Source organism: Phasianus colchicus, chromosome 22, assembly GCF_987193195.1.
Source record: "Phasianus colchicus chromosome 22, bPhaCol1.hap1.1, whole genome shotgun sequence".
Lineage (NCBI taxonomy): Eukaryota > Metazoa > Chordata > Aves > Galliformes > Phasianidae > Phasianus > Phasianus colchicus.
In genome coordinates this window covers 2,219,710-2,246,820 of record NC_143457.1, presented here as the reverse complement: position 1 = coordinate 2,246,820, position 27,111 = coordinate 2,219,710, and the positions used below count along the sequence as shown (strand labels likewise).

At 44.3% G+C, this 27,111-nt stretch overlaps 1 protein-coding gene across 6 annotated transcripts in view; it reads left to right on the top strand.

The window, feature by feature from the left end:
* The window catches only part of DHRS3 (dehydrogenase/reductase 3), a 164,186-nt gene extending 137,100 nt beyond the window's left edge, over nt 1-27,086 (top strand). For 4 of the 6 annotated variants that reach the window (XM_090123119.1, XM_090123120.1, XM_090123118.1 and 1 more), the window contains 6 exons: nt 900-1,249; nt 20,208-20,351; nt 20,607-20,726; nt 21,370-21,608; nt 22,616-22,741; nt 23,561-27,086. In XM_090123119.1, coding sequence (XP_089979245.1) covers nt 1,055-1,249; nt 20,208-20,351; nt 20,607-20,726; nt 21,370-21,608; nt 22,616-22,741; nt 23,561-23,645 — 909 coding nt within the window. In that variant the 5' untranslated portion in view covers nt 900-1,054 and the 3' untranslated portion in view covers nt 23,646-27,086. Of the gene's footprint in view, nt 1-194; nt 1,250-20,207; nt 20,352-20,606; nt 20,727-21,369; nt 21,609-22,615; nt 22,742-23,560 lie in introns of those variants that run through there. The other 2 variants (XM_031613599.2, XR_016459423.1) reach the window with 2 other exon arrangements.
* Nucleotides 27,087-27,111: the final 25 nt, after the last annotated feature.

Below are 27,111 nucleotides of genomic sequence, written 5' to 3'. Positions count from 1 at the left end.
ACCCAACCATCTCGGGCTGCAAGCAGCTTTCCCACCGACGCCGGTTCCAGCCGTGCAGGCGGCTCTACGGCAGCCAGGGCTTCCCTTCCGTGCGGGTTGCGGTGCGGTGCAGCCCCGAACCGCGGGCGGCAGCCGGAGAACGGGAACCGGGCTCCGGGGGAGGGGAGAGCTCAGCCAGCCACTCACAGGAACAGTAGTGAAATCTCCCCGACACTTTAACTGTCAATCAGGCTTAATGGGGTATAAAACCTCCCCAGCGCCGCGGCTGCGATAGGCAGAGAGAGCAATAGGGAGAAATGAGTAAGAGCTGAAGGAGTGCGCGGCGTAATTCCTGCTCTGTGATCGCAGATCCGCCGGGTGAGGAACCAGGAGAGGGGGCAGAGGGGCAGCCCAGCCCTGCAGCCGGCTCGGGACGGAGAGCCGGCAGATATTTATAGATAGGAAAACAAAAACAACCTTCCCCTGAATAGACCCTTTCTTAAATAGAAAGTCCTGGCAATTCTGTCTCATTTCAGCGATTTCCTGAGTCTAAGAATAGAAATGAGCCGCCTGGAAGGCGCTGCAGGCAGCAATTTGGAGACATAGGCTGCTTTATTTTATTTTTTCCAAGTATAAAAAAAAAAAAACAAAAAACCAACAAACCCCTTCCATTTGGATACGGGATCTGCACGTCGGCCTTTGGCACGGAGGGACGGATGGCTACTTTTAATTTTACTTCTTGTTTTCCTACAAAACTGTCTTCCAGTTAAAGGCACGGGATCAGCATTACCTGCATGTGACGACCCCGGAGGACACCGACTGAGAGGCAGAGCTCTCCTGCACTGCTTTCCTCCCACCCCACTTTTTTTTAGGAAGGGAGAGAAGGAATTATTATTATTATTTTTCCCATTTTTTTCCAGCCCAAGAATTGCTTGCCCCCAAGTTTTGGAGGGGGGGGCCGAAGACTCGTCACCCACCTGCGGGTGCATGAAGGGTGCTGGCTTTCCATCTCTGTTCCCTTGGTCTTGTGAAGGGTTGGAAGAGAGTTTTGCCACCCATCACCCGGAACAAGAGGATGGTTTGGAAATGGCTGGGCGCCGTGCTGCTGCTCCCCGTGCAGATGCTTTACCTGGTGCTGAAAGCCGCCGTTTGTGCTCTGCTGCCTCCCAAACTACGGGACCTGTCTGGGGACACCGTGCTGGTGACAGGTGGGGGACGTGGCATCGGCCGCCAACTGGCCCGGGAATTTGCCAGGAGAGGAGCCAGGAAGGTGAGATGGGATGTGGGAATGGGCACCTGCTGCTGTGTGGGGCCCGGAGCTGTGCCCAGCCATGGGGCTGGAGGGGAGAATGGGCAGGTATGGGGCTCACCTCCATGCCCTGGGCCTGCCTTGCTTTGGGACTTGGGGTGAGAAGAGCTCTGCTTCACCCCCGTGGCTTTCTGTTTGCCAATGTGCTTTCTGAAGCCGCTTCTGTGCTGCTTTTTGCTGACCCTGTTTGAGGTAAGGTGAGTGCTGCTCAAAGGTGGTGCTGCCACAGCAAGGAGGAGCAGCACAACTGAGTGTGAGCTGTGCATCTCTGCTTTAGTCTGCATGTTTCCTTTAGGAAAGGAGAGGGACTGGGAGAATGCTGTGTCTGCACTGCAGCCTGGAGGTGCAGATGTAGCTGCTGCCCTCCTTCCCTCGTCAGGAACTGCTGTGTTCCTTGAAATCTGTTTGATTCACACCTGTACTTATGAAAACAGGGATAATTGAAAACAAAGAAACAAAAAGCCAGGATTGAGCAAGAAGCAGAGGCTGACCTCCTCTCCCAGGTAACAGTGATAGGAACAGAGGTGATGGCTTCAAGTTGCATCAGGTTCAGGTTGGATATTAGGGGAAATTTCTTCTCAGAAAGAGTGGTGATGCACTGGCACAGCTGCCCAGGGAGGTGCTGGGTCACCATCCTTGGTAGTATTGATGGAACGTGGAGATGTGGCACTGAGGGATGTGGTCAGTGGTTGGTAGGTGGATGGTTGTAATGGATGAGGGGGGGCTTGGGGGGGTGAAGGATTTTTCCAGCCCAAAGATTGGTCGTCTCCAAATTTTGGAGAGAAGCTGAAGACTTGTCATCACCTGCAGGTGCATGAAGCCCTCAGACAAGGATTTGAGACTGAAGGTTTCATCTTTATTCCTCTTTAGGGGTAGGGGAAGGGAAGAACCATGTGAAATTAGACAGTTGCATAAATACTGTGCCACGTGAGAGAGAATGAATGAGAGTAAACACGGAGTAAGGAAGAAGGAAAGTACAGAATGAGGGCAACTAAAGAAAAATGTGCGTGTGGTTTGGGTTGGTGTTTTGTCACTTCCTCACCCGTGTGCTCCAGTTTTCCACGTGTGCCACAGAATGGTGCTGCTGCACGACTTTGAGGTGTAAAATAAAGTCAGCATTGAACTTTGGTGTTTGTACGTGCCTGTGGTTAAACGTCGTGTTGAGATTTACGAACTCGTGGAGGCAGAACAAACAAGTTGATTGACTTTTGGACCCAAGCAGTTTGCTGCAAGTGTATTTCCATGATCTGTTAGGACACCATGATTCACTAATTAGTTAGTTAGCCTGGATAGTTGCTATGCTGAGCTGTGCCATTGGAGTGCTACCATTTCTGCAGCTAAGAGCACAAGAGCTGAGGGTGCAATTATTGTAAACTGATACAGGCTGTGGTTCATCTTCATGTCCTCTCTCTACAATCACTACAAATCTTAGGCTGAAAGAATAACCAACTGAATCATTCTTGGGCAGCTTTGTACTCATCTCATGGCATTGGGAAATGCTGTGTGGTTCAAGCCATTGTTTGTAACTTTGAGGTGGCTTTTTTTTGTGTTTTCTATGCCTGTCGTCGAGGTGTTTCACTTTTTGCTTTTGATGAACTCAAATTAGATTCTCCTTTCAGTTAAATCAAGGCTATCTAGAGAGTGAAACACAGCACTCTGCAAGCTGTGTTCCTCTCTGGCCCGTTGGTGGTGGCACATCTTCCCAGCAATGCTCAAGTAGGATTAACTTTTTCATCGATGACTTTAATGTTGTTTAGAATGGGTTGGTGGTTGGAATAGATGATCTCGGTGGTCTTCTCCAACCATAATGATTCTATGATGCTGTGAATGAAAGTTTTACCTTGATGTGGTAGTTTTACTCCCTTTGCTCTGAGGTTTCACTCCTTTTCTGCCTTCTGAATTCAGTGCTGGCTTTCTGTATCTCATGCAGTCTCCATGTAGGATGCAGCCCTCTGTGTGACACTGCTCTTTGATTTTATGCATTGCATTGGACAATCAAACCGAAAATTTAAGTGGTCAGCAAGTCATCTTTCAATAAGACTTTTGAGAATTAATATTCTACCTTTTTCTTGCTTTTGTATGCAGTTAATTGTACAACAGCTATACGTAAAGCTTGAATTATTGATCATAATTAGTAATTTATATCAGATTCTGGTTGTCGGACGGCGTATTGACAACACCCAAAGAACGTGTGGTAAAAAGCATCCATTAAGGCATCAAGTTCTCAGTGCCATAAGTTCAGATCCTAACCCTGGGTGCGTGGAATATCTTGAAAACGTATCACAGCGCCTGCGCACGCAGACATAGTGGCGGAGTTTTGGAGGTAGGCGGCGATATACAACCATTATTTTGAGATTAGAATCTTCTGAAAGATAGGTCAGTTGAGCCTGTTAGCATATGAAACCTCCTCTGGTAATTAGACTGGATTGGGTTTCCTCTTATAGTCTATTTTTCGTTTCAGGAGCTGGTTTTGTTAAGCACTGATAGGATGCGTCTTCACAGTTTTCGCGTAAGGCGACACCGTTGTATTCCATGAAGGTTTAAAATGGTCACATCTGCAACTTTTTTGAGTGGAGAATTTTGATCTTGCAGTTAAAGCTCTGAAGTAGGCAAGAAATAAATCAGAAAAGGGTTGAGCTGAATACAAACACAGTTTTCAGCTTGATAGATGAGCGCAGAGGCTGAAATTCTTAAGCCAATACAACAGCAATCTCTTGGGCACGGTGATGTACATCCATCCTCATTGCCATTCTCCACCCCCATTCCTTTAACTCCATTGCTCTGCCATTGTGCTGCAGGTATGACTTGAACAGGTAAACACCTTGTTGTTCTTTGGACTCTGATGAAATTGCCTAAAAGGGGACATAGCAGCATTAGTTGACTTTTCAAATGATAGAAGTATGCATCTTCTAGGGTTGTTTTTTTTTTCTTAGGCGATGAGGGACTTCAGTCACTAGATCATTCCTGTTCAAGTCTACACTAAGAGGTCACAGGATCCATACTCCACTTTTATTTTTGGGTACAAGTTTCCAAAAACTACTTTGGCCATGGGAGGCAATAAGGAGTTACACACCTCCTGTATTTGAGCCATGGAGCATTGCCTCTGCCTCATGCATTGGTAGTTTCTTGGGGCTCTTAGACTTTGGTGTTCTGTGCTTAGCCAAAATGGAAGAGTGTATCTGTGTTATTGAAAAGGCAGAGAGAGATTTTCATGGCTTTGTGATCTAATGCTTAAGGAAATAAAAATTCATTTCCGTATCTTGATGCTATTAAGAATATAATGGGAGTGCAGGCCCATCAAACAATGCCTCCTGCATGGAGGAACAGACCTTCATGGATGTCAGTAGTCAGAGGGATGGAGGGGCGAATGGGTTCAATCACTGATGGAGTTGGAAAATGCTTTGGGGTTTCTCTACACCACTTGCTTTGCCTACAGCATTTTCAATGACAGTGCCCACGTCCTTGATGCTCTCCTGTGATGAGGTTTTGATTTTCTTTTCTGTGTAATTTTGTTTGTTCACAGATTATGTAATCTGAGGTCTGACTGAACAGGAAAGAGATACTTGATTCTTAGGTGTACTGGATTATTAAATGTTGCTAAAACGTAATAAAATTACCTGGCGAAAGATGCAGTCATAAGATAGAAACACACTCTCCAACTGCACTGTTTAGTGTCCAAGGTTATCTGACAGTGAATTTGGAAGAGTATCTTCAGTCTTTCCTGTTAGGAGATTGGTCACTGTGGATCTTCAGCAGCATAACTATGAGAGATCTTAGAGCAGTGCTTTCCTATTGCTTCTTTGTGATCGTTTCTGTTATTTCAGTTCTTTCCAAGTATGTATATTTTGCCCTCCTAGATGGGCTCTATTTTTTTCCTCCAGCTGTTATAAGTGCCTTTTTGGTGAATCAAGGGTGTTTTGACAAGAGATGTCTCCAAGACACCAGATGGATTGGGGCAGCCTTCTGTTAGCATGGTGCTGCTGCAGGGGAGGATTGAACGCTTCCTATTAACCTTCCTGAGAGTTCTCCACATTCATCACCGTGCGAGAAATGACCTCGTAAATGCACTGAAAGATCTCTCCTTTCCCTCTTCTGTTCTCTGAACGTTTGCTTCCTGCATTGCAGGAGAGCAGAAGACTCAAAGGGTTTGCATGCTTGAGTGGTGGATGAGGTAAGCAGTCTGGAATATCAGGACAGACAAGAGCCCTTACTAGATGGCAAGGAGCTGGTGTCACCAAAAAGAAAACAAGAAACGGAAACTTCACTCTTGCATGGAATGTAGTGCTTGATAGCCATGACCTCACTCTGTCAGCACTGCAGTCTAGACAATTGTTTGCAAGTCTGCAAGGTACTCTTAGCAGGATGTCAGCCTGGTGGGCAGCTGCAGAATGCCACAGACACACTAACACTGATTGTCGTGGGGCAGTTAACAAAGATCCCAAAGGCCTGACTTGAAAACCTGTGCTTTAGAAGATACTCGTGCGTGTATGATTTTACTCAGGCTACAAGCTGTCTCCTGAAATCTCAAGTCTCCTTCCTGCTATTACTTGCATAATGTTTTCAAAGCTTAATGCCTTCATTTAGGAAGTGCCCTTGTCATTGGAGGGGGTGGTCCTCCCTCAGCTTGGGGTGGGAATGAGAAGTCTGAGCAGGAAGGGATGAGAGCTGTGCAAAGCCAGCGCTGCTGCATGGAAGCCTGGAGCCAGTTTCCTTCTGTACTACTAACTTAAACAGAACAGCTTCAGGTGCTTGAGAGCTTCTTATAATTGGGCAGTTTTAGCTGAGTGAGATTTGGGGCTGGTGAGAGAATTGCTGAAAGATTATGTAAAAATGGTGTAGAGTCCCAGGATTCAGGAGCCACACTTCAAGATGACACTTGCTGCATACAAGCAGCTTCTGAGGCGTATCTTGCAATCCACTCTGAGTTCAGACATGCATAGACCTGATCTGCCCATCCCAGAGCAAATGTGTTCTGCTAGAAAGAAAAGAGCAGGTTTGAAATAGCAGAATTTCAGAGCTGAGAGGAGCTGATTTTCATGTGATTAATTGCTGCGTAGTTGTTGACGGGTAATGTGATGGAACGGAATGGAATTGTGAAGCCTTTCAAATGATGGTGTTAAAAGAAATGGACACGGTTCTGACGTATGTTATCCAGTGCAGAATGTGCATGTCCTGTACTGGTTTGGAACAAACAACAGGAACAAAACAGTTTGGGGCATATTTCTAAGGGAATCACTTTAACCTCGTTCAAATTGCACTTAGTGAACTATCTGTGCACATCATAACTCACCAGTAACCAGAAGTATGTGAAAAGAACTGGGGAGTGAGCATTTTCCCATAATAATACATTAATTTAGAATTTGTGGTGAGCTGTGAGAGAACAGATTAGATGGAGCTGCTTTACAGCCTCCGGAAAGGCTTTATTTCCACAAAGCTTGCATGCTGGCAGCAATTGCATTGAAGGGCTCCCTGCTGGCAGCTCACTTCCCTGTTGACTGAAGGTAAGGATGGGCAGAGGAGCCCTTGTTTCAAGTCCCTGCTTGGATGGCACTGGGCCTGTTGTGTGTACTGGTGCCAGTGGTTTGGGTGACGTGCTGAATGAGTGTCTCTGGTTGGCAAGCATGGCCAGAGCTTGGCAGTATGGCATCTGTTGATGTCTGAGGAGCAGCATTCTGGCTGGAGCTGGGTTTGTTTATAATTTAGAGCATACCTGTCTCTTGTTGGCTGTAGGGAGAGTAAATAATGTTAAGGAGAGGAGGGACTCACAGAGCAGCAGGCTTGGAGTCTTGCATCAAGGTGATGTCGTGTGGAAATAATGAGGCCGGGCCACATCTCACACCAAAATCCACCACTTCTTAAAATGCTTTAGGGCTGAGGTCAAGACAACTAAATGGAAATTCCCACAAAATAAAGGGACTGTCATGCTGTAAGAAATCTCTAGGAAGGGATTTGAGACTGAGGCTTTAAGACTTGATTAATGTCATCACGGTGCCTCAGATGCTCTTCAGGTGTAGAGAGTGCAGTAGGAAACACAACAGTTGTTTGAATGTCTACTGGTGGGGGGTGAAGGTGGCAAGAGGAGCCCTGCCACCAATGAGTGGTGATTAGTAATACAGATAGTGGCCTTGAAGGTGAATATGAGCCATCAGAGATGAAAAACTTGAAGAGGAGGCAGTGAAGCTCGGAATGAGTTGATGCAGTGAAAGCTGCAGTCCAGCTGTAGGGTCTGAGGACAAAAGCTCCTGTTTTGAATTTCAGGTGGTTTTTCAGCTAGGATTTTCATCTTGCTTATCTTAAAGGATTCGTCCCCATTTTATTTGTGTTGTTCTGTCACTTCAGTGACACTTTAATGTGCTGCTGTGTGTTTATGTTGCCTTTGTCATGCATCTCACACAGGCTAGGAAAAAGTTGACTGAGAACTGTTTCCATCTGAAGCACCAACATGTGTAGATAGTTCTACTGCATTAAAAATGAGTTAAACGTGCCATTGAGCTAATGTCTAATTAGTCTGGCACAGCAATTTGCTTTAAGAATGACCTTCAGCCCTGCGTACATTTCTAAGCATTCTGACTGCAATGCCTAGAAGGAATGAAAGATGTGATTTTTTTTTTTTTAACCTTGTTATGGAAACCTGTGCTGGTTGTTGGGGCTTGTGGGGTGATAATTGAAGGGTAAAGCTGTGGAGTCTAGAGGAGGCCATGAGGATGCTCAGAGGCTGGAGCACCTCTGCTATGCAGTCAGGCTGAGGGAGCTGGAGGTGTTCAGCCTGGAGAAGGCTCTGGAGAGACTTCATTGCCACCTTAAGGCATACAGAGCAGAAATTATTACGGAGATCTTCCTAGCTGGGTCCAGACTCTCTTCTTCAAAGCATCACATCAACGTGCTAAAGAGTTGGATAAGTCAGAGCCAGGCACTGACAGATGTGTTGGCTGATAACACCGACGCCAGTAGGAAGGGGTCAAATACATGTTGTTTGACCTTTATCCCAGTGGGGATCAAACTGATTCTAATTAATAGACTTGGGAATAGCTGGGTACACTGGCAGACCTTGCAACTAATTTAAATTGTTCATCCTGTTAGTTTAGCCATAAACTACACGTAATTACAAAAGGGTTTTGTGGGCAGCCACACTTACGTTGCCACCTTCTTAATTACAATTTATTGAATACAGTGCTACAGAACTGACTTATTTTGATTAACATCGATCTTTGCTGTCTAACACTGCCCGACCAAATGTGTCAGTGCTCTAATGACAAGAAAACACTGTTTGAAAGCACAAATGCTGCTCTGCTGAAGTCAGTTACAGCTTTCCAATGTGACTGTTTAATGATAGGACAAGGGGAAATGGTTTTAGACTGAGACAGGAGAGGTTTAGGTTGGATATTAGGAGGAATTGTTTCACACAGAGGGTGGTGAGGCACTGGAACAGGTTGCCCAAGGAGGCTGTGGATGCCCCATCCCTGCAGGCATTCAAGGCCAGGCTGGATGTGGCTCTGGGCAGCCTGGGCTGCTGGTTGGTGACCTGCACACAGCAGGGGGTTGGAACTGGATGAGCATTGTGCTCCTTTGCAACCCAGGCCATTCTATGATTTTATGACCATGAGATAAATGTGGCTCTCAGTGTGTAATCAATGGCAATTGCACCTTTGAGTGTGCTTAAGCAACTCTCAAAACTATACATACTTGAGATGCTATAAAAATAATGCCTGGAAAGATGATAGACTGTGATTGTCCCATGGCTGGGCATGTTTTCAGCCACAGGTTTGCCTACATAAGGTTGGAGAGGCTGTTGTGACCCGGCTGCTATGTTTCATCCTGTATCTAAATGGAACAACCTTTTGAAGTAGGTGCAAATGCAGTCAGGCATGGCTTCCCATTGCGTTGGTTTTCTTCCTCTCAACCCACACAGACACCAACTGGCAGCAGTTGTACAGGTAAACAGCATTTGTCTTTTAGGTTTGGCTTCTCTCCCAGCAAGTCCTGCACTGAAGCTGCTGGCTGAGTTTCCATGAGTACCAACTTGTATCCAAAAATGAAAATTGCAGACGCTGAACAAAGTCTTAATTCAGTGTTTCCTGAAGCTGTTCAGCAAAGTTCATCTGTATTGCTAATCTGAACTTAAGAGATCATGAGATACTACTTTAAAAAAAAAAAAAAAACACAGGAGATCTGAAGCAATTAGAATTGTTTGTTCGTTCTGTTTGCCCTTTGAATCACTGGGTACACCCAAGTTACATTTTCAAGATTTCCTTCATATCTGAGCAGCCACCAAAACTTGCACCACTTGAAACGAAAGCAGAAATTCTTAGATAACCATTTAACTTTTGGAGCAAAACTTCAGATCTTATGAAACTTCAATGCATACGAGTGGAAAATCTTGTTGTAAAGACACTGCAGCGTTTATAGAATCATTCAGGTTGGAAAAGACCACTAAGATCATCCAGTCCAACCCAACCCACTGTGCCCACGTCCCTCAGTGCCACAACTCCACACTGAACACCTGCATGGATGGTGACCCCACGCCTCCCTGTGCAGCTGTGCCAGCACATCACTGCTCTTTTGGAGAAGCAATTGTCCTAATATGCAACCTGCACCTCCCCTGGCACAACTTGAAGAAGGAGGGATCACCAATAACAGAAAACAGGTATTTTCTATGTGAAGGTTAAATTAGTGCTTGTCTTAGATCTGTCACTTTAATCTTCTTGCTACTGGTAAACAACACTTCATCTCTGGTCAGCACTGGGAGAGACTTGGCTGCTGTAGTTCAGAGAGGGAATGGGAAATCCTGAGATCAGCTTCTAGCAGCTTGAGTTTAAGTACAAACTCCAGTTCCCTGTGCTCTGTCTCCTAAAGGAACTCAGCAGTGAGGACAACGCTCAGCTTACTGCCTCAAGGAGGTCGTGCTTCCAAGTAGAATATTAAAGAGATCCAGCTGGTACAAATGCTGCTTTCCCGAAGTGGTAATAGAGCAGGGCTGGCTCTTACCGCAATGAGCTGTCAGAAGTGATGTCAGAACATTTCCAAGGCTCTTGGGAAACACGGGAGCCCTGCAGTGAGAGGTTTGATTTGGGGTTTGAGATATGCTGATTGTGCAATGTGGTAGAGCGTGCTTTGTGTTGCTGGCTATAGGATTTGAATGCAGGCACTTTGGAGATCGTTGTCTGCGTTGTATTTAGATGTGAATGTGTGCTTTGTCTCTTTATGAGCATCGTGCTGATTTCCCCAGATGACGTGCAACCCTTGCAAATTGCTCTGTGACACCTCCTGTGCTGCGAGGGTGTGAGTGTGTGCGTGTGCACACGTGTGTGTAAGTGTGAGGGCGAGTGTGTGCGTGGTGTTATCTGGCACTCTGCATCTTTACAGCCCAGAGTTCAGCAGCGGGTCAGCCAGCTCCTCCTGACATCACTGCACTTGTTTACCACTCACACAGAGGAAGTGCTGAGCTGCTGGGTTTGCCCACTGTCATCCTTTTAGGCCAGTATTTTTCTGCAGCATCAAAAATGTGGGGAGAGCCTTTGACTTCCACGTAGCAATTTTAGTGTCTCTTCCTGTCTGAGCTGAGAGGGGAAAATTAAACATGGGAAATTCTTAACCACTGAAATGATATTACAAAGAACAATCGCATCCAAAGGATGGAAACTTCCAGAGAGCAGTAACTCATTAATATGCTAGAGCTTGATTTGTGATTGCCTGACCAGCCGTATTAAAAGCATATTAAATAAGCATCGTTGTAGCAGAGCCTCAGGAGAGCTGCTCTGATCAGTTCTGGGTAGGAATTTTGTTTCTACGTTCAGATGTCATTTTGAGCTGGAGCTGTGCTGGTTTTCCTATCCTTTTTTTTTAATTATTATTATTTATTTTTACGAGCAGGGTAATTGCACTTCATCTTTGCAGTGTATTGAGAGCAGGAGGGAATGGTCTCAATTGTGTCAAGGAGGTGCAGGTTGGATATTAGGGAAGATTTCTTCTCCAAAAGAGCAGTGATGTGCTGGCACAGCTGCACAGGGAGGTGTGGGGTCACCGTGCATGGAGGTGTTCAGTGTGGAGATGTGGCACTGAGGGATGTGGGCAGTGCTGGTGGGAGGAGGATGGTTGGACTGGACGATCTCAGATCTTTTCCAACCTGAGTAATTCCATGATTCTACGGCTTGTTATGGCCACTGAAAGACCCTTTTGGCCACTCTGCATGTTTGTTTTTTGGAGATGCACTGTCTGGAGCTTATCATCCTCTGATTCCCATCCATCTTCTTTGTCCTAACGGGCTGAGAGAGTTCAATAGAACCTAATAACCACCGTTTGTACAGCAGATGGATGGATTTTAGAAATTCTGCCCTGTTGCATAGCAACACTCATCATTAAAAAATAACATTTGGAAACATGCAGAAAAATAGGGGAAAGCAATTAAGCATTAAAATATCAAAGCTTTCTTCTAAACCGTATCCCATATTTCTTTGAATAAATACTCATATGAAAAGGTGCTCTTTGACAGCTTTTATATGGGTTTAAAATGGTAGCAAACCTCTTTTTTTGAGTCAAAGAAAGGAGAGTTGTAGGGGAGCTTGTCTGGAGCTGCTGCTGGCATTCAGTTTATATGTGGATTTAATGCAGGCATTTCAACTCCCTGTGCTTCTCCAGGAGCCTCAAGGGAGAAATTTTTTCAGTCGAGCTGCATCATATTATGTGCATGGCTGATCTGGAGCACATTTAGGTCCTTCTGGAGGGCAGTTTATAATGACAGCATTAGAAACATTATTCATTCTTAGGTTTCCACGTCTGTTTTTGTTGCGAGCATTCCTCAAGTTTAATAACTTCAAATACTTTCCCCATGTCTTTCTTTTCAGTGATATTCCTGCAAGGACTGGGATTTTCTGTCCACCTGTCCTCTGGCTGTTAGACATTCCTGGTGGCTTTCCTTGTCCAGCAGAGCTTCTACTCCATTTACCACCTCGTCCACCTTATTTCTGAATGCCAAGACCCCTTGAGTGCAGCAGGACTGTAGTGACACATCTCAGCACTGGGTTAAATGTGCCTCCAATGCATGTAGCATTGAGCACAGCATCTAATTGGCATTGAGCACAGCATCTAATTGGCAAGTTGGATTATTTTTTATTGAGGTTACAGTGGAATTTTATATACCCCCCCAATAAAATAAGTGTTGACAAAATACTCATAATGATGTAGTATGAAGCAAAACTGGAGATGCTGTGAATTAAAGCAGGCTCGGTGTACTCCCTCAGTTGGTAATAAGTGTAATTGGGACTTTTGTAAGTGATACAGGAGAGCAGCCCTGAGCCTCAGGGTGCTGTGGTGGGGGTGCATTGGCCAACCTTCTCCAAGAGGTGTTGGAGCACTTCAAGATTTGGCATGTGGAAATCATATAAAGGCAAACTCTTAAAAAAGGCAATAATTGTAGCTCTTTAATTCTTATTTTCCACAAGCTCATGTTGGGTCTGTGTTTTTGTTTTTTTTTCCAGTTTTCTAGTGAAGAAGGAGCAGACTTTTCAGTTAGCTGTTGGTTGAACCAGGAATCTTTAGGAATTCCCTTCCACCAGGCAGGTGGTTGGATCCAAGTCCTTTACTTCTAACACTTCCCTTCCATCTAAACTCTGGGATGTCTTTGACTTTACTGAAACAAACACTGTTCTGTGTCAGTATAACTGTCCTAGTCAATGGTTAGCTATATGCCATGCCCACTAAATCTGCCACATGGTGAGAATTCACTCTGAGAGGCATGGGCCATAAGTAAATGCAATAATGCACAATTTAGGAAGGAAAACATGCAGACCACAGCACTTCTGCCAAGCAGACCCAGTCAGTTTTTTTTTTTTCCTTTGAAATGCTATTTATTGACATCCTATCCCCCCCTCCATCCCGCCTGCTCTCCTCGCAGGACAAAAGGGCTTTCTGCACCTGCGTGTTTACCCTCCCCACAATTTCCTGAGCTCTCCGTGGACATTTTTACATGAGCCTGGATTACAGGATGCCGTGCCAAGCGACCGGAGGCGGCAGCACGCCGCCTATTTCTGCAGGATGGAGCCTTGTGTTTCTGTTGGTGGAGATCTGCACAGCCTTCTTATGGAATCCCTACCTTCCAAATGTCCCCCCCTCCTCTCCCCAGCCCCAGATACTTCTTGTGCTTTGCAGCCAGAGGGTTTTATTGCTGGGTGTTTCTTTGTGTGCTCTGCTTCCCCGGAGCAGAGGCCGGCTCTAACACATGGTGTGGCAGACATTCACCATTAAAAAATCTGTCGTTTTTTTTTTTTTTCCCCCACAAATGCCTCGGTGAACCTTTGCGGGGTGACAGCTTGTGGCCACTTGGTGCTTTTGTTGGAACGTGCACTCCGTTTGACCCTGTCCCAGCGTTAATAGGATTGTAAAGGCTGACTCCTGCGTGACCTCTTCTTGCAAACAACCCTCACCCTTCCCCTTCCTCAACTGCTCTGTACAGCAGAGCTGAGAAGTGTTGCTCCCAAGGCAGTCTGCAGTTGGTGTTGCAGACAAAAGCAATTGGAAAAACCATTGGGGAAGGAAAAAAAAAAAAAAGGCAGAGTGGGGCCACCTGTCCTTAAATAGTCCTGCCTGTGAGAACAGTGGGCATTTGTTCACTTCTTCATAGGGAGCTGGTCTTAAATGCCTCTTTGCAAGACGGAGTGCTAAAAGCTTGCTTTCCAAGGAAGGTCTCTGCTGGATGGCAGGCAGGTGCCTGTGCTTCTCCGTGATGTTTTAGGTGCTGCTTTGTTTCCTGCAGAGGAAGAAAAAGAGGTGACTGGGGTACGGTTGGAGTTTGGTTTAGGGAAATAACTTCGGTTCCATTGAGTGCGAAGTCAAAGTAATAGAAGTTCTGACTTCAGGGAACTGCAGTTCACTTCTTTCGTCTCCTTCTGAGGTCTCTGCAGACCAAACTTTTATCCTCATTACTCCTGGCCCCAGCTCATAATAAGGGCTGTGTTCTGTGCTTACCGTGGTGGCAGGGTTAAATCAAATTCTTCTCACCTGATGTCTTTACAACCTCTAAGTACCAGCGTAGAGAAACGTGTGTAAACTGGCTAAATGGGCTTTATTCCTTTGATTCCCCTGTGCTTACCTGTAATCTTTCTTCTACCAGATCCTTGCAGCTTTGGCACTCACTTTCCACTGTGGGAATTGAGGAAATTTTGCCACTGGCCTGCTTTGTTTGCTTATTTTTATACCAGTGTCACTAAGGAGCTGGGTTAAGTATTTTGACCTACTTCAGGCATCAAAAGGCTCTTTTTTTTTTTTTCCCCCTTTCTAAAGCAAAGATTGGCTTTTCCCACTGAATGGCCACACCTTTCTCTCTTCCAGTAATCTGTCTTTAGCATGCCTCTCCCATGAAGGGCTCCTGAAATAACTTGCCTGACTTTGCCCTGGGGGCAAGACGGGGGAAGGGGTGGACGAAAAAACCCTTTTGCCATTGCCGTGTAAAATAGAGAAACACTTTTGAGGTTGTAGGATTTAGCATCCTGATCCCATGATACCCGAATTCTGCCAGGATTATGGCATGCACTGGAATGCGTGGCTTTGGAGGGCCAGTGTGAGTTAGCACTGCCAGGCTTTGTAAATGTATGGGGATAAGACTGGTTCACTTCAATGGATTATTGACACTTTGTACTTCCTAAAAGTACAGAATTAGGTGCAGAAGGGCTTTCTCTGTTTGAACAAAGGTCTGCAATTACAGTTACCAACTCAAACAGAGCAACTTTTGTTTCTCTGGACTGGAAAGGAGGTTGAAAGGGAGGAAAATGTGTTGACCTACCAAATACTTCTTATCTACAGATAGGCAAGGCATTGTGGTTGGTTTGTGGAGGTAGCAATGATGAGATCAGGCAGGAAGGGCACTTTCGTCTCTGCAGCTCTTTAATCTTTCAGTGCCTGCCAGTTGATGCAGGTGGTTGCTTTCTGAATCATGAAATGCAGAAGCACTGGGGATGGAAGATACTTTTCCTAGTTGCTGTGCGTGATGTTGTGTTGGAAAAGAGCAGCAGTGAATTGTGCAGTAGAATACAGCCTGGATAACCCAGAGCATCAAGAAGGACATGTGTTTAGGTGCTGTAGCATGCTGCCCCATCTCTAAAGGCAGTCATGAGTGGGTTGAATGGGGCCCTGGGCAGCCTGAGCTGGTGGGGAGCAGCCAACTCATGGCTGGGGGTTGGAAGTGACTGATCTTTAAGGTCCCCTCCAACATAAGCCGTGCTGTGTTCAGGCTCAGAGGAGCTTTTGTTGTGGGTCATCTTCTAATTGTGGTACAAAGTCCAGCATAGCAGCTCTGCCTGGGATACGACGCCAATTTAATTGAAGATGTAACAGCAGCATCCCTTCGCTGTCATTCTTGACTTATGCTAGCAATAAGATTGGACCAAACAAGCGATTTAGGTTGTAAATGAGGTAAAATTAACCTCATCTCCTGTACTAATCACATACCTGAGGCTCTGGGAGCGCAGGTCATGTGAGTATATTGTGGTTGACAGTAGCATCAATCTAGACCAGTTTATATAAATCATCAAAAGCATAACTCACATGGACTTGTGCAGGGTGGAAAGCAGGGATTGAAACCTAGAGCCAGGTTTGGGGCTGCGGGCCTGCAGCCAGTGCTGGCTCTGTTGAAAAGTCTCTGCAGTCCAACAGCAGCCAAAGCCTTCCCTCTGGCTGCCCTCTGACCTTAGGGCATGTCTCATTAGCAGATTAAGCCCAGAGTTAAACGAGGCCTCTGGGAGAGCAGGGCCAGGGGTCTGCCACTGGGGCTGCAGTGATTTTCCTGAGGCCAAGATAAGCAGCTCTCTGCCTTGCCAGAGGGGAGAAGATAAAGAGATAAGGTTTGTTTAGCACGAATAAATCCTGGGAAAATCTGCAGTAAACTGTGATGTCACAGCCCTCCTCCAGAGGTAAGAGAGAAAAGCAGGCTGCGTTCCTCTGTCGCCGTAAATCCATTACTTTGTGCCCGGTGTGGAAACCCCCTGCCCTGCCAGCACTCGCAGGCGATGAATTTCACACCCCACCTGCCTGTTGGGGTCAGCCCGAGGTAAGAGCAGGGCCACAGCAGGGATTTACTGCCTCGCTGGGCTGCTGCCCTCCCCAATTTTCTGGTCAGTAACCCTGTGAAAGGAGAGCGTGTCTGGTGCGGCAGGGAGGGGATGAAGGGGGAAGAAATGGTGGCTGGATTCTTTCCAGGACGGAAAACTGTCTGTCCAAGAACTTCTCTGAGACACAGATTAAATATTCCTCTATCCACCATTAAATTACCGTGAATGGGTGGCTGTGCAGTGCCTGACAGGCTGTGTAATAAGCAGTGCTGTGTCTCTCCTTTCTTCTGCATTTTTCTCCGTCCCAGACAGGAACAGCCATGTCTGTAAGAGTCATTCTCTCCAGTTGGGTCACAGTCATTGCCAGTTTAGAATTAACCTTAAAAAGGAACAGCAACACGCACTGTGCCCGTGTGTTGCAAGCTGTGCTTCCTAATAAAATGCTCCAGTGGCCCCATTGCTCTGAGCACACCCAGTCCCCATGTCCAACCATGGGGCTCCCATGTGAGCAGGCCAGGAAAAGAAAAAAACACAAAAAAAAGAGCTTGGAGAGATCCTGCTCCATCACTGCAACAGATATGGGGTCCAATAGTAAAGCGTGGTGACCTCCTGGCCAGCGTCCCATGGGGACAGTGACTGGGCATGGTGGGGTTGGTGGTTGGACTTTTCCAGTCTCAGTGGTTCTGTGATGGTGAGGATGGCTGATGAGGCTGCTGCAGCCACTCAGTCTTCTCAGAGTCTTTAGAGTGAAGCCTGTGCCAATTTAATTTGGCCAGATGTAAGACAAGAAATTGGAGATCTCATAGGACCACGTAGGAGCATTCAATCTTGAATTTGGACCAAAAGCAAGTTGTATCGAGTTTTGAGTTTTATGCATCTGTAAAAAGTAGCAGAAATGATGGCAGGAAACCTCGCTTCCCACTGTGCCATTAGGGAACTTTCACCTCTCACAAAAGAATGGTCTTTTATTTACTGCTTTTCTCTTATGCAGGCTGAAGCCTTCACCTGAGTGTGAACAGTGTCAAGGATGTGAAAACTTCCCATGGAAAAAAATCAGTCCTGAACTTAATGCTGTCAGCAGGATAACCAGCAAATTGCCTTCCCCAGATGGCCCAAATTTTAATAGGGTCGCCTTGCAAGACTTGCCTATAGGATATTCAAGGTCCCAAAGTAACTGTTGGGGCATAAAAAATGTTATGTCCAAGAGCTGCATCACAGACAGATGTTCCTTTAACAGGTTGTCCTTCGTTTAACTGTTCCTCCATGTATGTTTCCTGGCATTCAATGAAGCAGTGGCAGCTCTGGGGAGTGGGGATGTTTGAAACAGATGAAAGTGAAGAGTGAGGGATCTACTTTTTGTTCTGCAATAGCAGTGGGAAAGCCAGAGTGCATATGTGAGGTCCATCTTTTGCTGTATTTATTCCCCTTGCCTTTACCTCATTGCTCTCTTCTCTTCTGTCATGCCTTCCATCATTTTGCAGGCTGTCAGTTGACCTTGCAGTGCCTGCACATCACTGATGCAGTCCTGTGAAGAGGCTGAACTCCACACTGATGCAAACACTGCAGTCAAATGCTTCTGTTGACAGTTTGTAGTGTTTTCTCTCCCCTTTCCACAGAGATGTAGGTTGTGAAAGAAAGCAAGTAACTGCGTACCCTTACAGTTAAGCAATATTTTGTAAATATTTCCTGGGAGCCTGTGAAATTTCTCACATGTTCTCTGTTTCTCCTGAAGTCTGCAGAGTAGGCATTTAAAATATCACCCAGTCTAGCTCTGAGATCAGGAGCATGTAAATAGTCTTCAGTTCTACAGGCGTTGTGTAGATGCCACAGCCTGATGGCCAACAGCAACGTGCTGAGGCCAACACACAGGCCAAATTGTTATCTGTCTGCTTTCTTACAGCTTTTTCAGTCTGAACACAGCTCTCTCCTTGCGAATGAGATGCTCTGAGATGAGATTTCCCACAAAATGGCCCTGCTATGCACATGCTTGCTCTGAAGTTGGCCAGTTCTCCAGCCCTTTGATATTTTGATAATGGACAGCCAGCAGTCTGCCTGCGTGTGCTTAGATGCAGCAGTGATTAATAAATGGGGTTAATTGTACGTTTAACTCATTTATGAGAACCCAGATACTTCTGGGCTTTACTCTTGCTTAGTTGCACTGGGAAGAGCTCTTTGAGCCTGCCAGATATCAGCTGTAGTGCCAGGTATGAGATGGGTTCAAGTAATCCTTAAAAATAAGCCTGTTAAAGCCTTCTGCAAGGGATTTGTTGTGGGGAGGGAATACCACAGGACCCGATTTGTTGTGTTTATCCTACTGGTGCTAAGTCAGTACTGGCAGTTGATCTGCATGGCCTTCAAAGGTCCCTTCCAACTCTAAGGATTCGTGATTAATTATAGGCACTGAGTTATAAGCAGTGCTGTAATTGAGACTTACTTTCCCTCTTCTTTCTGCTTCTGAAAAAAAGCTTAAACTTTAAAGATGTAATAATCTAAGTGTGCTTATTTTAACCATAAAAAAATTAATTTAACAGTCAGATCCATGCTCCATACCCAGTGATACAGGAAACAACTGTAATCCTGGGTGGCAGGTGGTAAGACCACTGCTTGGAAATAGCATCATTCCAAGAGCAATGAAACTGTTCCCATTTTCAAGGCCCATTTTTTACCTATCCCTGATTAGAGAAACCTAGAGTTTGATTATGTGAATGTCTTTATTTTTTTTGAGTACTAAATAGCAATTATGCATGATGGACACAACTTACTGTGGAAAAACCTGTGTTGCCTTGAGCCACGGTTGTGAGCATTGGCAATCTTTTGCTCTTTCTCCTTTGGATCTTTCTGCTGGGATCACAGAGCAGTCAGATGGTTTCTGTATCGTTCTCCAATTACTGGCCTTTCATTTTGAACATGATGAACACAGAGCAGACTGTAGCTTGAAGGGCAAAAACGATAGATTCATTCATACATAGATATCTTAGGTAAGAGAGATGGAATTACATCATTTTCCAGTTTATAAGAAATAGAAAATAGTGTTGCATATAATAAGAAAACAAATATTCCATTGAATCTGTTAAGCTGTAGATTAGTGGTTGAAAGTTTGTGGTGGAAGCATCATTTCATGTTTGAGACTCACCTTGTTGTCTCACTAAGAGCACTCACAGGGGTAAAACCAGATGAGGACATTTAACCAACCTGGTAACATCTCAGGTTGTTTCTCACTTCCATGATGGTGTAGAAACGCAGACAGGGTTGTGCTGGTTCTGTCTTCATTGTGTGTCAGATTTGTGCTATACAATGCTTTGTTTCCATGGGCGTCCAGTATTGTTCTTTATGCAGGAACTATTCTATCAGTTTTACTGTGTTTGTTAACTGGGAGTGGCAAATGAAATCTTACTTGTACTAGCTGCAAATTAAATTAATGGTGAAATCTCTCCCTCTAAATGGCTGTATTAGGATGAGCTCGTTTGAAAAGCAGCTAGGATACCAGCCTGGAAAAACTCAGCACTGGGAATTGTTACCTTGGATATACTGGAAAAAAATGTCTTACTGCATTTGTCAAGTGCTTCGTGTATTTATCGGGTTAAGCTAAATAGCTGCTTTTTGTTGCTGTTGCTCATAAAGAACCTGCAAGCAGAGTATCAGCAGTGGGATCCAGCCACCAGCAGCACACTGAAGTCCCATCTGCATGTACTATAAAATCATTGTCAGTCTTAAGAGAAGCAATGCAACAGGGTTGGCAGTGAAAACACATCAAAGATGTTCATCAAAGATGTTCATCAATTTGTTGAAGTTAGAAGCATGCTTTAATTATCTTAGATTTGAAGCAGAAGTACTTTGGCTCTAACAAAAGGTTTTGTGTTTTTTTGGTTTTTTTGCTGCAGATCATCCTGTGGGGTCGAACTGAGAAATGCCTGAAGGAGACCACAGAGGAAATCAGGATGATGGGGACAGAATGCCATTATTTCATCTGTGATGTTGGAAACAGAGAGGAAGTCTATCGGCAAGCCAAAGCTGTGCGGGAGAAGGTTGGTGTGTAGAAACAGTGTTTGTAGGCAAAATGTAGTAATTCCTTATCTTTGAGGAAGGTGGTCATATTGGAAAAAAGAAAGGTGAGCATCCAGCTTATGTCATGCAGAGTTCTAAGCGATCCAGAAGGATTACAATGCCTGTAGACAGGATGCCAAAAGCTATGAAAATAAAAGTGTAACCTGGTTATAGTAGACATTCAGATAAAATAGTGATTGCTGTAACGAGTTATTTGTGTTATTGTTTCCTTGCAGGTGGGTGACATCACTATCCTAGTGAACAATGCTGCTGTGGTCCATGGTAAAAGTCTGATGGACAGCGACGATGATGCACTGCTCAAATCACAGCATATAAACACCCTGGGACAGTTCTGGGTAAGATCAGCTCTCACATCTCATGGGTTCAGACTTGGGACTGAGGGTGACAGATAAACTCCTGGCTGATACTTTGTCTTTCTAAACAAAAGTTAGTAAAATAACCATCAAAGGTTCCAATAGCAATGCAGTATTTGATGCTCTTGTATCCCCATTCTGTGATTTCCAGCAAAGCATCTGATGTCTTCTGAGAAAACCTGAGCCCACAGAGGAGAGTTTTCTGTACAGTGCTGTGTATGGTACATCAGCACAAGACTGCCTTGCTTGGGGAAGGAAATTCATTCAATTTTGAGTTAGATAATAGTAACAAAAAGAGCTTCCTGTGATTTCATCTCTTTGCTGAGGACTTTATCCTCCACAAGAAGCTCTTAACATACAAAGCATTCTGTTTGTGGCCTTTATCTGTGGATAGTATGTACTAAGAAATATTGTTTTCCTCCTCAAAAATTTTTCCTGTTTAAAAGCTTTCAGAGAGTGCAAAGCAACAAGGCGCTCCTCCCCTCTTTTCCTGGCTGAATAGGCAGTGCAGTTTGATTTGTTGTCTCTGTGTCACCTTATTGTTTTTTTCAGGAACTGCTGTTTTTCTTGTATCTCTGCTGAGTAAGCCCTTTCTCCCCCTCACCCTCTCTGTTGTGCTCTTCAGACCACCAAAGCGTTCTTGCCAAGGATGCTGGAGTTGCAGAATGGACACATAGTTTGCTTGAACTCTGTCCTGGCCTTGTCAGCCATTCCTGGTGCCATTGACTACTGCACCTCCAAAGCTTCTTCTTTTGCCTTTATGGAGAGCCTGACCTTGGGGCTGCTAGACTGTCCTGGAGTGAATGCCACAACAGTGCTGCCCTTCCACACGAGCACAGAGATGTTCCAGGGCATGAGAATCAGGTCAGTCCAGGGGAACTGGAAGAAAGCATCTCATTTTAAATGAATCATCAGAATACACTCCTAATTAATGCTTCATTTAGTTAAGAGAATTTGATGTCTCATTTGGCTGCCTGGGAACAGAGGGTCACTCTAGGCCACCTGGGACTCATCAGACTGGTTCCCTCAGTTTGCTGGCATATTCAAGCAGCCTGCCTGTACTTAGAGAGGCAGTTGCTTCTACAGAGAAATCTGAAAGCTATTTTTCCCTGGGTGTATTTGGGCCATTTGCAGCCACTTAGAGAGGGAGGGGAGGCAATCTGAAAATTGAGGTCATTCAAAACAGAGCAGTCTACAAATTGCTTGAGAATTAACAGTGCAAATTCCTTCTTTATCCACTGATATATTTAATCCTTTCCCACTAAAGGGAATGAAATCCATTTACTGAAGTAAGGCTTTCACTACGTCCTTTAAAATAAGCTAAACTAAAAAAAAAAAAAGCCTAATGGCTGACCAAGTTAATCTTTTACGATCAACAAAATAACCTCTTAGTCAAGAAAATATGCAGCATCCAGCCAGGAAAAGCCTTACAGAGTAATAGAATCATAGAATGCTTTGGGTTGGAAGTAACATTTAAGATCATTTAGTTCCAATTATGTTTGATATTAAAAGCTGTAAGGAAAAATATTTGTTTTTCACCTGTTGAGAATTTGAATGAATCAAAAAGCAGCAGAGAGAACATTGAAAAGTCAGCATTTTGGCTTTTGTTTGCAGACCAATTTAAGAAAATCCATGAATCAGGGTGCTGAATACTTTCTGCCACTTCATCCTAAACCCTTTGGCTATAGCACAGTACTAGTGGTTGGAATTGGGCTTCATAATCTCCTGCTCCTCCTAGCCTGCTTTGAGGCATGTCTGAATACCAGTTGCCAATGATAACTTATAGTGAGTAACAGAACGTGGACAGTGATTTCAAAAAGGAGGAGTTTGGTTAACAAATAATTATTTTATTTTTTACTTTATTTATTCAGGTTCCCTAATCTTTTTCCTCCTCTCAAGCCAGAGACTGTGGCTAGGAGGACAGTGGAAGCTGTGCAGATGAATCAAGCCTTCCTGCTCCTTCCATGGACAATGAATGTTCTGGTCATCCTGAAAAGGTAAATATTTCCCATTCCCAGCAATAGCCTAGCTAGTGAGGCAAGATTTACTTATAGTCCTGCTCTGTCTGTCCACCAAAGCAAACCTCAGTTTGACTGTTATCTGGTAACTGGGTTCAGACCAAGTCATCCATTCCCAGGAGAGCCACAGAAGCAATAGAGGGAAACTTTTCTGACATTCCCTTAGCAGATTTGTTAGATTTTCTTTTTAAGTTTACCCCTTGTATGAAACCAATTCCCCAAATTAGAACCATAGAATCATTAAGGTTGGAAAAGACCACTTAGATCACCAAGTCCAACCATCAACCCATCACCACCATGCCCACTAAGCCATCTCCCTAGGATTCTGTTTCCTGAGGTCCAAACTGCCATCTGGGAAATTTCTTAACGACTAACACATGCATCTCGTTGATTTTGATTCAGTAAGCCACTCTTTGGACTCTGTGCTTTATATTGTAATGGATTCCTATGTAGTAAAGTATGTGCATCACAGCTGTATTTAGAGAAGACGTGAAGCTATCAAAAATATTTGTGTGTATGATTAGGACAGGATTATTTTAAAGTGCCTAAGGAAAGAAAGTCATAACTTTATATCCTGAAACAACTGAGTAGAAAAAGCATATAAAAACGTTTTTCTGTGCAAATTGGCACCAAAGCCTGTGGAAAACCTACTTCAGTCAGGAACTGAAATGGAAAATAATCACAATACTAAATACTAAAAAAAGAGGAAAAAAATATATATATATTTACACATCCTCCTAATAGAACAGACTGAAAGGTTTGTCTGGTCTGCTTGTTTTCTCTCTGCTCCTCCTGCAGCATTCTCCCTCAGGCAGCACTTGAAGAAATCCACAAGTTTTCTGGGAGCTACACCTGCATGAACACTTTTAAAGGACGAACATAGACTTGGTGGTGGAAGGACTGTTCTTCAGTGAAACCAGCACAAGCATGAAAATCCTGACAGGGCTGTGAATCAGCAGTCTTGGCTTGTAGCCTGTTCATGTGACTCGCGCTGCTTTGAGGCAACACATTTCTTGCAGGTCATATCCATAGTAACATGACCTTTGCACAGGATTTAATGACCAGACTATGGACCCTTGGCAAGAAAAAACAAAAAGTGTGAAATGTTTATGTGATGTTAAATTCTTTAGGGTTCAATTGTTAAATCTGCTCATAGTTTTAAGATGTAATTCTTGTTTCTAAAGGGCTGTCTCAGCTGAGAGGCAGCATGTTGCACCCCAGGCTTCATCCGCTGTCTCTAGAAGAACTGCAATTGCAAACTGACACTGATTACATTTCAGCTTTTTGAAGGGGAAACTTTAAAAATGAAGAGCTACAAGTCGTGGACATTGAATGGAAGCTTCCTTCCCTTCCTTCGCTTTATATTTGTTGATAAAGCTGTTCCCAAGTCATGTCAGGGAAGGAGCAAACTGCTGTTTTCTTTGTGAAAGGCTCCCCAGGCCTTTTCTCTGAGAGGATTGCTCTGCGCCCAGGAAAGCTGTCTTACTGCACCCATGAAGGCTGGACAGCAATGCTCAGTCAGAAGAGCATACAGTTTGAATCGTGGAAGATTCCTTCTGTCATTGAGCTCATATATGGAATGTAATTGTCTTTCTGAATATTTTTGTTCATTTATGATGAAATATATATATTTTTAGCATTAATTCCAGATTGCCACGCATGTAAGACAGCATCACGTTGGGGGTAAGCTAAATCTAGAGCCTGCTTGTACAAAAACACATTCAGTGACATAATCCATACAGAGTAAAATCCGTTGTATCAATCTGCACAATGAAATAAGTGGAATAATTCTCTGAAAATGGAAGAGACAGTGCTGTAGTGCTCATGAAATGTGGAGTTTGGAAGCACAGTTAGCAAAGGCCCGATTAAATGCATGTTGAATTCAACTGGGAATATACCCATTGTTTGTTAGAGACATTGAATCAGGCACTGATCAGCCAAAAGTGATAAATACTGCTTGCACTGAAATGCCAGAAGCAGCTAGATGTTATTTATTTTTATAATGATAGACATTTTGACAGCCTAGCAAGAGCAACACTGCATTCTAGTGCCAGATGCAGTCTGCATCTAAGCCTAGGCATAATAATGTAGTTGAAACATTGAAACACTGCTACTAAAAGAGAAATTAATATCATTGCAATTCAGGAAAGTCACAAACCAGCCCAGAGAACACCTGAATGAAGTGCCTCAAGGAAAGCTACATGGTTGAAGTAAAGGGGTGAGGTCAGGGCTCCAGGCTTGAGTTTTGACCTTATTTCATAGATGCTCTTGGGCCAAGTTGCATAATCCCAAAGTACACCCTGACTTGCAAAACAGATAGTTCTAGCATTTCCCTGCCTCAGAAGTTGTGAATGTTACTGTTCTATTGTCTGTCAAATGCTCAGCAGATTCAAATGGAAAATGCTGTAGAAAGGGATAGTGGTATTTGCCTATAAGCCAAAAGGGTGGAAGGGAATAATAATAATAATAATAATAAAAAAGCTGAAATCTATAACTTTGTACAGAGATATGACTTACAGCAGGAAAGCTGAGAGCTGCTTTTGCAGGGCAGATCCAAAGGAAGATCTCAGAATGGAGACAAACTACTTAGGAGGAACGATGGTATGAATGTTGTCCTTACTGCAGATCACTAGGTGTGTCTTTGCTGAGCAGCTGAAGAGGTGCAGTATCATTGATATCCCTTTGCCTGCATGGATGCTTCGAGGTGTTCTCCTGTCCTGGTCAGTGCTTTCCTTCCGAGTGTCAAGCCCTGTGCCAGCCTTGACAAGGCATCTTACAATGGAGGGCTTTTTAAATTCCTAAATGTCTGAGGCTCTCTGGAGAGGATGAAAAGGAACTTTGATCTCAGTGACTGTGGTGCCCTCCCTAATAGATGCTTTCAGCGTTATTTTGCTGTCCGGTTTTGAGAGGAAACCTAATTCATTGAAAACACAGCTGCAATGGGGGAAGAGCTCTTCCAGGATCTGCCAGGAGTATTAGAGGTACACACTTAAGAAACACTGGAGAGGTATAATTCCTCCGCCTCTGCACTCTGATCCTTTCTATCTTCTCATTAACCACAGTCAGACGCCAGGCTCGAAGATGCAGGAGCAAAAGGGATTGGTGCAGCAAGGCGCCCTGCAGCGTCACCCTTAAATCAAACTTTTGTGTTGAGATTCTATTCATTAATGACATCCTAATGCAAAAGAGAGGTGAAAACTCGTGTGCATGCTGAAAGCAACTCTACCCATGCCCACAGCGTGTCCCTTACGTGCATCCACTCTTTTCCTGCCTTACATCAAAGATGTTCCCTATCTTCAGAGGTTGTCTCGCATCCTAAGTGCTGTTGATTGCTTTCTAATGAATATAAACCAGTCAGAATGTAGCAGGGACTCTCATAATCTCTCTCTTCTCACACAGAGACGCGCGCTCACACTTCCCTCTCTCTTTCCCTTAGGGTCTCTGAGCGGACAGCAGGTCAAATAGCAGTCACAGTGGGGGAGAGGTATGCAGCAAACAGAAAATAATGAGGAAAACATTGACTTTGCTTTTCAGATAGTAAGGAGGAGTTGGGTAATAGAGTTTCTTCACTTCTGAGTATTGCGAGATACAACGCTCTACATACAGTGAGTTTCTTGCAAGTTTGGATGGATGCATACAAAGATGTTTTTTAAAAAAGAAAAGCTCCTCTGGAATGCCCGTTGAGGTCTGCTGTCCCTTTGTACATAAGGTTGGTATTGGGTAATCTTGAAGTGCTGCAAATGTGGACAAGCTTTGTAGGAGCCTAAGGCCTTTCCAAAGGAATTTCCGCCCTTTGACTTATTTTAGTTTTGGTTTTCCCTCCTCTCTCCACTGCTTCCTGCTTTCCACTCCTCCAAACTTTTTTTTCTTTTTTCTGTATTCCTGTGTCATTACTGCACTTTTCAGTGCCACCATCTTGAAGCCAGATGTCACACAAAGGGTCTGGACTAAATCTAAATCAGGGTATGTATTTATTATCCTGCTGCAGGAATTGAGGTGAAGCTGTAAGAGCAGGGCACAGAGGTTTCATAGGAAATTAGGTAAGCTCTTTGGGTTTTACTGGCTCCAATCTCTGAAGAAGTAGACCTTTAGTATAGTTTTTCTGTAGGAGATTGCTGCTGTTTTAATATGGGAACGATGAAGAAATGTTAGCCACTGTGAGGCATTCATTGTCCTGACATGAAAAGACCCTGTATTTAAATGAGCCCATATTTAAATATTTTCAGTTCCAGGTGATTTCAGAGGCTGATGTTTGCACCAAGGAATTTTCATAATTAGCAAGTCAGAGCAGGGAGAGAGAGGGAAGGACTGGAAGGAGTCACTTGTAAGTAAAGCTGATTTCTCCTCTT